We start from the raw sequence: 12,525 nt of genomic DNA, 5'->3' as shown, positions 1-12,525 counted from the left end.
ACGGACGGATGGACAGACATTCCACACAAAACTAATAGCGTCTTTTCTTCTTTCGGGAGCCGCTAAAAATGCTTAGGGACTATATTAAATGTAATTGTAACAATTTATTTGAATCAGTCATGTAATTAGAAATTGTTTTTGTTTAGCCCAATATCATGCTTTTAGCTTTCTCAATGCGCTAGCACTTGTCTGGACCAGTTGGAAAAAGGAGGGGGAGGGGAGAAGGGGGCATTTGGGTCAATGTTATCGTGTTCGCATAAAAAAAACGGGTTCACTCAGGACTATCGCCTATACAAGAGGGCTAATTGTAATGGATGCATGTGTAAATCAGATGTAGTTGAAGTATTTCATACTAAGTGCGTGCGTACCTTGTTAAGTGTATTACAACTGCGAGTTTCTTTATTATGACATCCGCCACAAGAATGAACAGGTACTAAACAGGAACACAGACACAATGACTAAGTTCACTCAAGATGAAAATTCAATAACGTTTAATATAGAATAGGCCACAGTCTAGTCTGTCACTAATAACGATATTATCCCCTCAAGAGTCTAGCAGTAACTGATTAATAAAAATCTATTCTAATCTCTAACCCAAAGTCTATGTCGTCACTATAAAATGTATGTTCACCGTCAGTATAATAAAGTGCGCAACCCAACTAACTAAACTAGCTATCTAACACTGTCTAGTACGATTTCTTTCCTTTGTTCAAGATAAGAAACAAAATAAATAATTACCAATAGTTAGTAAATTAATTGTTTAGTTCTTTTTAATCGATTCTTGTGTTGTCAGGTAAAAGAAATAATTCTGCAAAATTTCAGGTGGATCCGAAATAGGGTGTGGGAGAAATAAACTTTTTACCAGACAGACAGAGTGAATTGATAAAAGCTTTGTAAAAATTGTTTTGAGTCCTGCGCGAGGCCCCCTCCAGTTGGAGGCCCTAGATGGCGGCCTAGTTTGCCTTTGCATAAGACTGGCCATATAAACTACTTGTTTTACAAAATAATTGTTTTGCTTATTTTAAGGTAATGAATTCAAAGAATTGCATGGACAGTCTTCAATCTCAGAACAAGTTGAAGTTGATAGAGATGCTAAATCTTTGAAAACAGCTGAGGAAATTTCAACACTGGTTTCTAAAGGTTTAAAAAATTACATATAGATACAATTATATTTAGTCTTTATTCAATCGTATGTTACAAAAATTTGTTATTAGTTTAATAAGTATATTATTTTAAAGCCATTGCTTTGTGGAAAAAAATAATATTTTAAAACTGATAATTATTTTTTAAAAACTTTTTTTGGAATCAGAATTGCTGAGAATGACAGAGAAAGTCAATGAAATGAATTCTAATTTCACTTTGCAAAGTAAAAAAATAAGAAAACTACATCAAAAACTGAAAGATCTACAAAAAATGCATACAAGACTTGAGGATACTTTAGACATGCATTTAAATAGTTGTGCGAAAGAAACTAAGTCAAAATTCAATGGAACACAAGAAAAGTTAAATGAACATTTTTTTGAATTTCAAGAAGAATTCATGACAGAACTTGAGGCTGCAAGTAGATTTATGTCCAATCTACAAGATCAATGTCATAATGTTTCTAAAGAATTAAAGAAAAAACAAGAAATAGACAAAGAACAGGAGGTAAAAAAATGTAATTTGTTGTCTAGAAATGGTGACCCGTCAAAATAGCGTGGACAAAATAGCGCGAAATTTCCCGACAAAATAGTGCAAGACAAAAAAGTGCAGACTTACATATGATGTGTATAAAAGTACCGGATTATTAGTAATTAGACAAAATAGGATAGTAAAATACGAAAGTGTGTTATACTATAATCTGCAGCATCTTAGGCCACAACATTGGCAAACTTAGGTGTGTCAGGATTAGTTAAGAAAGCGATCACATTTCTTATCTCGCCAAACGTTTTTTAATCTCAGGCAGTGACTGACCAATTCAATCGTTGATTTTGCTATTTCCTGTCCGTCTTTGTCTAACACCATCAAATAGATGTCATATTGGTTGCCAGAGACGAAACCGCAGAGTGACTCCAAGATTTCCAATAGCATTATGGAATGTTAGAGATCGTGTGCAGGACAATCTACCATGAACAAACAATTCAGGGGAACCATGCATTTCAGCTGTCTATTGACTGTCATCACTTCAATGTCTACAAGTTAATTTCTCACTTTCTCAGAAAACAGGAGAACATTGAGAACAAGATTCTGAGGTACAATGCTGGCGAACGAAGTAAAGCTGCAAGCAAAACAAAGTACCTCCAACTTAACAGACGACATGAAGCTATATTGCCAATGTACGGAAACAAGCCAGTTTTGGGATTTCTACGTGACATTTCCTACAATTTAACTTTGTGAAAGTTTGTGTGTGTGTTTGTAAATTTAACAAGCATCTTTGCATGTTTTTGAAGTACACTTTTATATTGTGTATTGCCTCTATATTTTGAAATTATTCATTTTTTATTTCATATTAACGTTTTAAGAGATCTAAAGTGTTTCCTGCAAAATGACTGAAAAATATTGATAACATTAAATAAAAAAAAATTATTGGCTCTATTCATATTTTACGATATCTAAAGTATTTCTTTCAAAACTACTAAAATATTATTTTTTTCAGCGCTATTTTGTCCGCGCTATTTTGACAGGGTACCCTAGAAACACATCATGTGATTAGCTCATTGATTGCAGCTAATCTCAAAAAAAAAATATTAAAAAAGAAAAAAAAAAGTATTTAAAGAAATTGGAATGTGTTGATAATTATTTGCATATTTAGACATATTATAATAATAGACTCACTTTAACAATTATTGAAAATAGAATTCCCTTGTATTAACAACTTAAAACTATTTACCAAAAAAAAACATAAAACAACAACAAAAAACAACAACAACAGCAAAGATGCTTTATAGAAAAGTATTTAAAAAACCATTAAACCTCACTACTAATGCATGAACGATAACAGATTATTATTATTATTATTATTATAGCTTTTATATAGCGCTACTTTCATGCTTATAGCATGCTCGGAGCGCTTTTGGTCCAATCTCATTTGTGGACGGTGGGGGGGGGGGGAGGGGGTATCTAGGAGTTGTTTTTCCGTGCTGCCTTCAGGCGCTCAGTAAACACAACTCTGCCCGAGTCGGGTGTCAAACCTCGAGCCCCCTTCTAGGTAGCCAAGCCTAGACTAATTAAAATACAGCTTTCACTTAAATCTATATTTTTTTTCAACCAATAAATCGTTATCATTATTTGATGCTTGTGCTACATAGCAGCCACGTTAATTTAGTGTAACGTGTTTATTTAGAAAAAAAAAACTTTTCTTTTCTAAAAGACCTCTTGAAATAAAAAAAATACATTTAATTATCTAGCAGACAGTATATAGCATAACGTCGACAATAAAATAAGATCGAGTAAGTTACAAAACGAAAAATGATCTTGAAGAAAATATTTTCAGATGAATGTCAGTAATCAGATACAACATTTGTTTGAAAAACAAGACGATCTAAGTAACAAGTATGAAAACTTCCTTAAAAAACACGAATATCTTGGTAAGCAATTTTTGTAAATTAGATTCAATTTTGAAATTATAATCTTCTACAAATATTTGTATAACTACAAGATATTGTAATCTTGTCTCTTTATGTGTTTTTTGGTGTTGATTTTTTTTTGTTGTCATTTGAACAAACTAAAGAAGAATAAGGAAATAGGTGAGTAATAAAGTAGTAATTTTAGATTTTTTTGTCCGATTCTTTACATTTAAAAATCCTTTCGTAACAATAATTTGAGATAAGTACCTCGTAGCACTTAAATGTGAATTGAACATATTTTGAGAAAAAAAAAGTAAAATCTATAGCTATATTTATACCCAAAGCCGCGGCGAGAGTTGTGGCCGCCTGCGTGCGAAATTAAAAAATGCTGTCCCCCCCCCCTTCCTTTTTTTTTTTAGAAAAAAAAAATCATTAAGACAGCTGGACACTGTACCTAAAGCGCTCTTTGATTTAAATCCATTTTTGTACCATTCCTTTTTCTTTTCCCATTAGCATCGTTGTCGTATCCCCATTCCGTCTAAGATGTTTTATTTTCAATTTTATTTTAAAGAATGTAATGGAAAAGAAAAGAAACTTAGTCTTAATTATAACACACTTTTTAGGTTTCATTTTTAGCGGCCCCCGTAAGAGGAAAAAGCCGCTATTAGGTTTGTGCAAAATGTCCGTCTGTCCGTCTGTCCGTCTGTCACACTCAGATCTCGAAAACTAGAAGAGATATGAAAAATATTATTTCATCATTAAATCCGGCTTGAAAAGTTTAGGTGCAACGGCTACTTTTGGTTTTCTAAAAGCAAACCGTTTAATTTATAAAATTAATTATGCAAGCGATTTTTTCATAAAAATACACCAATTCTAAAACAATTACGTAAATGTAAGGGAGGCAATGTTACAATATGCTAACAAAGATGGACAATTTTTGTGTATTTTCAGTATCACTAAGTCAAATATATTTATAAAATGTACAGGAAATGTTTACAACAAATACAAATAATAGTTAAAGACGTTTTTTTCTGGTCAACTAGCTGCTAAAATCAAAAGAAAAAATTTCTGTTTGTTTATAAAGGCTAATAATGCACTTTCTATGTAAATATCACGCACATTTTTTTAAATGGACTTTTTATGCAGCGATTTTCGTGCAGTAGCGTAACGTCGCAACATGATCAGGTGCTAAACCAATTCCTTAAACTTTTTTAAAAAAATCAGATTTTATTTATTTTTTGTTTAGTGCCCCCATCCGAATAAAAGAAGCTTATTTTTGTGCGTTTTGTCTCTTGGTCGGTCTGTCCGTCACGATTATATTTAAAAAACTAGAACTCTAAAAGCTATTGAAAATCTGATTTACCCTTTAATGTTCCTCCCATAACATCTCAATAGTTTTAAGTATCTAAAATTGATTGTTCCGGATTTTTTTGTGCAAAACTAATCAACGACAACAAATGTTTGTTTGCTCTTCTAACTTATATTACATTTAATTTCCATGCTTAAACGTTGCAAAAACACATTATCAATAATATGTTGTTCCGTTTTTTATGTAAATAGCATATTAATGCTAAATCATAATCTCTATACTGACTTATATTTCATTAAGTGTAAAAATGTTCCGGATATTGTTTTATAAAACATGAATTATGCCTAATGATTGTTTGAAATCGCATAAGGCTTTAAAAAAAGTAATTTACTAGAATTGATTACTGAAAATTACTTTTTAGACATTTAATTTTCTTGTAAAACATAACATAGAAGTTTTGTAATCGATAAAGAAAGTTCCGGATTTTGTTTCTTACAAATCGTCGCCAGAAATTTCCGAATTTATTTAAAAATCTACTAACGCCAAATAATTGTTTGAACTCCCTCTTCTAATTAATAAACAAATAATCTTCTCATTTACGAAATAATGTTTTTACGGATTTTTATGAAAAATATTTTAACTCACTACTCTCTTACAGTACATTTAACTTTCTACCTAAAACATTAAAAAATCTAATTATCGTTAATATTATGTTCCGATTTTTAAGGAAAACAGAATCCAAACACCAAAGTAAGGTATGAAAATCTCTCCACGTGGCTGTAGTACATCTAATTTTTATACGAGACCATCCAAAAAATTTAATTAACGGTATTACATTTATCTTAAATTCTCTTTTTCTTTTACTATTTATACAAACATCCGGAACAATCTATTATATAAACTTTTCAATTGTGTTCATACCTAAAAATTATTGCGATGTTTTGAAACGTAAAATAAAGGTTAATCAATTTTTAATAACTTTTAGTTGTTTTTTTTATATCAAGATAACGGACAGACCGACTGACAGACAAAACGCAAAAACAATGTGGCTTTGATCCTTTTTAAATAATATCTATTAGAACTCAGTGCACCAATGTCTATGAACCCTCGTTAAATATCTCGTGTAAATAAAGACATTTTTTTTTATGGTACCGGTACTAGCCTATTGTGAGGTAATGGAATTTTTTTTCTTTGACGTCATATGAATGGACTCTTTAAATGTAATGTTAAAAGAACGCACTCGGTGCACCAATGTCTATTAACCCTCGAAAAAATTGCTTGTATTAATGAAAACATATTTTAGTCTAACTAAGCCGTGTGACGTAGTGTTTTTTTTTCCTTTGACGTCACATGGAATGAATTCTTTAAATGAAATGCTAAAAGAACGCACTCGGTGCACCAATGTCTATGAACACTCGAGAAATGGCTCGCGTTGATAAAGGTGATTTTTAGTCTAGCTAGGCCTTCTGACGTAGTGTTTTTTTTTCCTTTGACGTCATATGGAATGAATTCTTTAAATGAAATGCTAAAAGAACGCACTCGGTGCACCAATGTCTATGAACACTCGATAAAAGGCTCCTAATGATGAAGGCGATTTTTATTCTAGCTAGGCCGTGTGACGTAGTGTTTTTTTTCCTTTGACGTCATATGGAATGAATTCTTTAATTGAAATGCTTAAAGAACGCACTCGGTGCACCAAAGTCTATGAACACTCGATAAATGGCTCTTATAGATGAAGGCGATTTTTAGTCTAGCTAGGCCGTGTGACGTAGTGTTTTTTTTTTTCCTCTGACGTTATATGGAATTAATTCTTCAAATGAAATGAAAAAAGAACTCGGTATAGTAATGTTTATTAAGCCTCGTTATGTGACTCGCGTTTAAAAAAGGAATGATATCTTGATTTAGATCTAATCTAGATTTTTTAAACTAGATCTAGATTTTTATTACAGTATATCTAGATCTGGATTTATATTCTAATTAAAATTATTTTAGAGTCTAGATCTAGAATTTCTAGATCTAGTTTAGACTAAAATAGACTAGATTAAGATGTAGAATTTCAATTTCTAAACTTAAAGTGTAAAAAAAAAGTGTAGATTTTCATTTCCAAACGTTTTGATCAATATTGTAATGTTTTAATATACTAAAACTAATCTACTATTTTTTTATTAAATTTAAATTTAAATTTACGGCAAATGAATCTTTGAAACATTATTACTTTTGACCATCGGATGGCTGCCTGGTCGTGCGGTTTGCGCGCTGGACTGTCGTTCAGATTTATGGATGGCCCAGGGTTCAAACCCTGCCCGCTCCCATCCCCCGTCGTCCTGCGGGAGGTTTGGACTAGGAAGTAATTATCTTCAACTCTGAAGGAACATCCGAAACGTGTAAAACATTTTACATCAAAATTAAATCACCTCTTGAATATTATTTGCGAATATGCAGATCCGACAGGGATCCGACTTCGACGGGGGCCGCCTCTGAGTTTGTGTAACACAAACTCTCTTTGTAATCTTGTTTATTTATATTTTTAACATTTTGTATTGAATCCAAATTTAGGGAACGAAATTTCATTAAAATGAGTCAGTTTCACAGACCTATATATAATAGGCCTATGGTCAGTTTTTGTTTTCTGAAATAGTGTTGCCTACATAAATTGGAAGCATTGTAAAAGTTTCTTCAGGTTTTCGCTCAAGTCGACAAGGGGTTTGATTCCGGGCAGGACTTGGTGCTAAGCGTCTTCTGGCCTTTTTCTCTTAGTAAGAAGAGAGAATTTTAAAAAGGCTAACATTGATATGTTTTCTTTCAGAGCGCACTATTCATCCTAATAAAAAAAAATATAGGGCCATAATAAATGTAATAATAAAGAGGCAGCCCAGACCAATACTAAGCCTATTATGCGAGCTACTTTCTAGGTAGGCCTACATATTGTGTATGACGTCTGTAATGGGCGTGATCTTTTTAAAACATTCTTCGTGTTAAGTTAGACGTCTTTGTCGTGGACGTTTATTTTGTCACACTGAAGTCGCCACTATTGTAAAGTGCAATAGACGAAAGAAATTTGACTATTTTGAGACAAAAAAATTAAAATCCAGAAGAATCACACTAAAATGACCAATATTGTTGCACACGCGCCTCGCAAAAAACGGTCTACATTTAAAAAGGTCTTATTAGAAGATAAAACACCGTCTCCTACTTAAGATATTTTAATTTTTGAGCATGTAATTTTACTAATATACAAATAAATGACACTCAAAATAAAACCCTAACCTCTCATTGTTGTTAGTTGGTCGTTGACTTGTCGCTACAAACAGCTAGTAGAAGGGAACCAATGAAGGAGTTTTATATTTGTACTAAATAAGCTTTAAACAACTTGAACAAACTTCTTATGTGAACAAAAATCAATAAAACTGTTATTACAATTTTCACAGATTTAATTTGAGATAGAGATCTAATGTTAATTAAATTTACTGATATTTAAACGAAATCTAGCTCACCACAAAATAACGTCGATATTCTTTCATTTCTCAAGATTGTCTGACGTTTTACATATACACTATGCAAATTTCATATTCTTAAATGCATAACCCCCAATCAATCGCTTATCTCTTCTTACCTCCGCCTATGAAACACACAGGAAGATTCACTACCCCCCTCAATTCGATGTACAATGTGACAATGTTTAAAATTGACTTTCTAATTTCTTGATCAACTTACAGGGCTCGAAACAAATATTACAAACAATTCGCGAAAATTCAAGATCAGGAAATAGTCGGCGCTTATGAAAAAACCCGTGGGAATCCCTCGCGCGCCGTTTTTTTCTTCTTCTTAAGTTTCCAAAATAACTTCTTATTGTAAAAATATCGTCGTCCCCCCCCCCCCCCCCCCGTTTTCAAGTGATAATGGAATCAGTAGAATTTAAATACAATATTTAAGTATTTTTTTTTTTAATTTAAAGAAAAATGATTCTTGGAATAATGATTTGGCCGCCCCTTACATTCGGCCGCCTGCATGCAATGCACACATTGTATAATAGGTAGCGGCGGCCCTGTCTATACCTAATATATTTATTGATTTTAATACACTATTATTTATTTTTTCTCACGTTTAAAAACAGAAATTATTTAATACTTAAAAAATACATTTAATTCATAGTTTAGATAGTATAATCCTTTTAAAACACCAAAAGTTATTTAGGAATTATCTTTCAGAATTTCGTTGTCAACAAACTGGAAGAACCAATGAGCCAAATAATGAAGATTGTTCTCATAATATAAAAGGTAAATTACATTGAATTAAAAATTACTCATATGATTTGAGATACTAATAATTAAATTTTACATTATTAGTATTACATTTTGTGTTTTGAAGGATTAAAAATTATGTTCGGGATTCATTTAAAATATCATCATCATCAACTGTCCCTTGATTTTTCATATATGAATACTATGACATTCACGTAATCAAATCCTTCCATTTAGAGTCTCGGTCATAATCTGTTCTTAGCGGGATATTATGAGAAAGCCTGGATCATTTTATTACGTTATCCATCCTGCATTTCAAGGGCGACCCCTTCTTTGAGCTCCCTACACTGTACCTTGAATGATGAGTTTTGACAGCCAGACTTATCTTACTATGGCTTAAAAATAAAGTAGCTTATACATAAAACACTGAACAATAATCTTTAAATACAAAAACAGAATCTAATAAAATACTCAGAAAGACACAAAGATAAATGCACATTCCTCGTTCCATATGCTAGAACAAATTTTTACAAATGCTCCTTCTTCCCTAGTGCTATTAGGCGGACGAATTTTAGTAAAGAAATCACACAATTTGAATACGAATACATTACTTACGTTAATAATGTATACTAAATATTTATATTTTAACCTATATTTAGATGATTTCGCGATGGCATCAATCCCAACCCCCAACCATAAACTTTCGAGTTGGGGGGGGGGGGGCCGTCCAGTTTATTTTGTAGAAATCACAGCTTGTTAATATATATGATTAAAACTGGTTATTGATATTTTAACTGATCTTTTTATCATGTCTTTCCCCTATTGGCTGATTGGGTGGGGGAGGGCGGTCCTACTAATATGGAGAAATCATAGTTTGTGAACAAAATTAGTTGAATAGCTATAAAATATAAGCTGCTTATTGATATGTGAATCCATTTGTATATTATGTCGCACCACACTCTAAACCAGGCATGTCAAACTCGTTAAGGTGTATGGGCCGCATAAAAAACTTACTATGGCCTGAGGGGCCGCAGCCAAAAATCAGTTGCAAAATAGCTTACTAGTTTTATGTAAATTAGAAACAATACACTAGAATATAATAATTAACGGTATACCTGTCCCTTAGTTAGCTAAATTTGTAGTACAATTTAGTAATTAAAAATTACTATGATTGCACATTTTTTTTTCTTTATTCTGATGCTTGACATCTGGGATACAAGTTTATGAATATCGGGTGGAAGTTTGTTTGCCACTGACACTATCATCACTAACGACAAATTTTGATCAGATAATCTCGAACGGTGAGGTGATTTGTAGCTTTCATTATAGAAAAGAACTGCTCACAGTCACTGAAATCAGTGCTTGCAAAAATAGCTAGAATTCTGGCTGCAAATTTCCGCAATTCAACGTACCGTTTAGGTAAATAACTAAATTTTGGCGCAGTCACTTCTTTATACTTCGCTTTCAACAAAGAATCTAACTGCTATTCTATCAGCTCTAGTTGCACATTACCAGTAGCATTTTCATAAGCAAATGAAATTGGAGATTAAAACAACGAAAATTCTTGCTGATATGAAACGAAGTCATGAAAACGGCCAGTGGAAGCATCTACTAACGATTCCAGGTTCAAATTTCATGTTCAGAAACAATACAATTTCTTCACGCAGTACAACAAATCTCTTCAATTCTTTATGACTGGGGAGCCAGCAGACTTCGTGTCCAATGTCATTCAGAAACATTTAACATTGGCGATGATTTAAGCCACTGGCACGAATAAAATTGATAGTGATTGAAACCAATCTTATGACATGTTGGAACTGTAATTGCTTTGTGCGTTATGTTTCTTGGTGAATGATGCACTGAAAATGAGCTAATTTAAAATTATCATTAGTCTCTCTTATTTTTGCAAGTAGCTTTGCATCAAAACCATTTCATAATGGTTAGTGCGCCATCCGTTGTTAAACTAGCTAGCTTTACCAAAGATAAATTGTACTGCAATATCACCTGTTATTTCTCAAAAACATCCTTGCTTATTGTGGCGTTATGCATAGAACAAGTAGCTCCTCATGTATCTCAAAATTCCCGTCAAAGGCCCATATGAATATAGCCAACTGTGCTACACCCATGACATCCGTTGACTCATCGAGAGCCAATGAAAATATTTCAAAATCTATTTTGTTCTTTAATTGTTCATGCGAGCTGATTGACATGTCATTTATTCTATCTTCCACAGTGTTTCTAGTTAACTCTATTACTTTGAATACTTTCACCTTTTCTGGACAAATTACTTCGGCAGCTTTAACGATACACTCCTTTATAAAATCCCTTTCACTAAATGATTTGCTATGGCTTGCAATTTTTGAAAAATGTTGATGGCTTTCATTGCAGACTCAATCTCGTTGTTCAGTTTAACAAATACTATTTTTCAATTCAATTAGCTTGTCATCTTTTATTTTCCAGCGTAATAGTTTAACATTATTTTGATAATTTTTGAGGTGGCCAAGCGGGCCGCATGCAAGGTGGTCGCGGGCCGCATGCGGCCCCCGAAAGCCGTGTTTGACATGCCTGCTCTTAACTCACTTTAATATAAGTAAATAAAAAATGAAAAAGGGTTGTACCAGGTAGGAGGGGCGATACATGCTATTGCCCTCCGCCCATCGGACAATCCAATACTTTTTCTTTTGTATTTTAGTTAAGAAATTACAAAATAAAAAAAATCTGTCACTAATATAATTTAATTATGCTATAAATTAAATTCTTATATCGAGTCACCCCACCCCTTTTCTTTAATGCTAAATGCAATCATTAGCAGAAGCTAGAAAAAGGAGCGAGGCCGAGGACTCTTAATCGATTAATCGTTTTCACTCTACCGCCCCTTCCCCTTTTCAGGCGAAAACATGACGTTTTAAAACAGAATAGTCAAATGAGGTGACAGAGTTTATGTAATTGCATATGAATTTATCATAATTATTTAAGAAAGACTTTGTTTTGGAAAATTTAGAATTCATAGGAAATTTTTTATTATAATAGTAACAATTGAGATGAGTTTTGAACCCAAATATTTTTTCCTAGTTGCCTTTTTCCAACCTTCCAAATCTTAAAAATGCAAAAACTGTTAGAGTAGAACCTAATTGGTCCACTTTCGATATTTTTTGTTTTGAGCTTTGAATTATAATTCTGTAACAAAAAGAAGCCTATTGAACAAAATGTATCAATTACAAATAATTAAAATAGACTCTAAAATTACATACGAACATACTTTTAACATAATAGGCCTAAATAATTAGACCAGTTGTAAACACAATATCGAAGTCTAAGAATAAGACTACTTTATTGATGCTTACGGAAATTTTTTGTGGTTACAAGGACTCTTTTCTCATATAAACACAACACAACAGAAAATAAACATAAATACAACAGACAACATTAA

The 12,525-nt window shown here is 32.5% G+C and overlaps 2 protein-coding genes across 4 annotated transcripts in view; both read left to right on the top strand.

Moving 5' to 3' along the window:
* LOC106066567 (opioid growth factor receptor-like protein 1) overlaps positions 1–12,525 on the top strand; it is a 95,459-nt gene that overhangs the window by 17,083 nt on the left and 65,851 nt on the right. The window lies entirely within an intron of this gene.
* LOC129921605 (uncharacterized) overlaps positions 1–12,525 on the top strand; it is a 45,429-nt gene that overhangs the window by 10,446 nt on the left and 22,458 nt on the right. For all 3 annotated transcript variants that reach the window (XM_056044250.1, XM_056044251.1, XM_056044252.1), the window contains 4 exons: positions 1,027–1,140; positions 1,310–1,647; positions 3,473–3,566; positions 9,063–9,131. In XM_056044250.1, coding sequence (XP_055900225.1) covers positions 1,027–1,140; positions 1,310–1,647; positions 3,473–3,566; positions 9,063–9,131 — 615 coding nt within the window. The remainder of the gene's footprint in view (positions 1–1,026; positions 1,141–1,309; positions 1,648–3,472; positions 3,567–9,062; positions 9,132–12,525) is intronic.

The sequence above is a fragment of the Biomphalaria glabrata genome, chromosome 10 (genome assembly GCF_947242115.1).
Source record: "Biomphalaria glabrata chromosome 10, xgBioGlab47.1, whole genome shotgun sequence".
Classification (NCBI taxonomy): Eukaryota; Metazoa; Mollusca; class Gastropoda; family Planorbidae; genus Biomphalaria; species Biomphalaria glabrata.
This window is presented reverse-complemented; position numbering and strand designations above follow the sequence as displayed.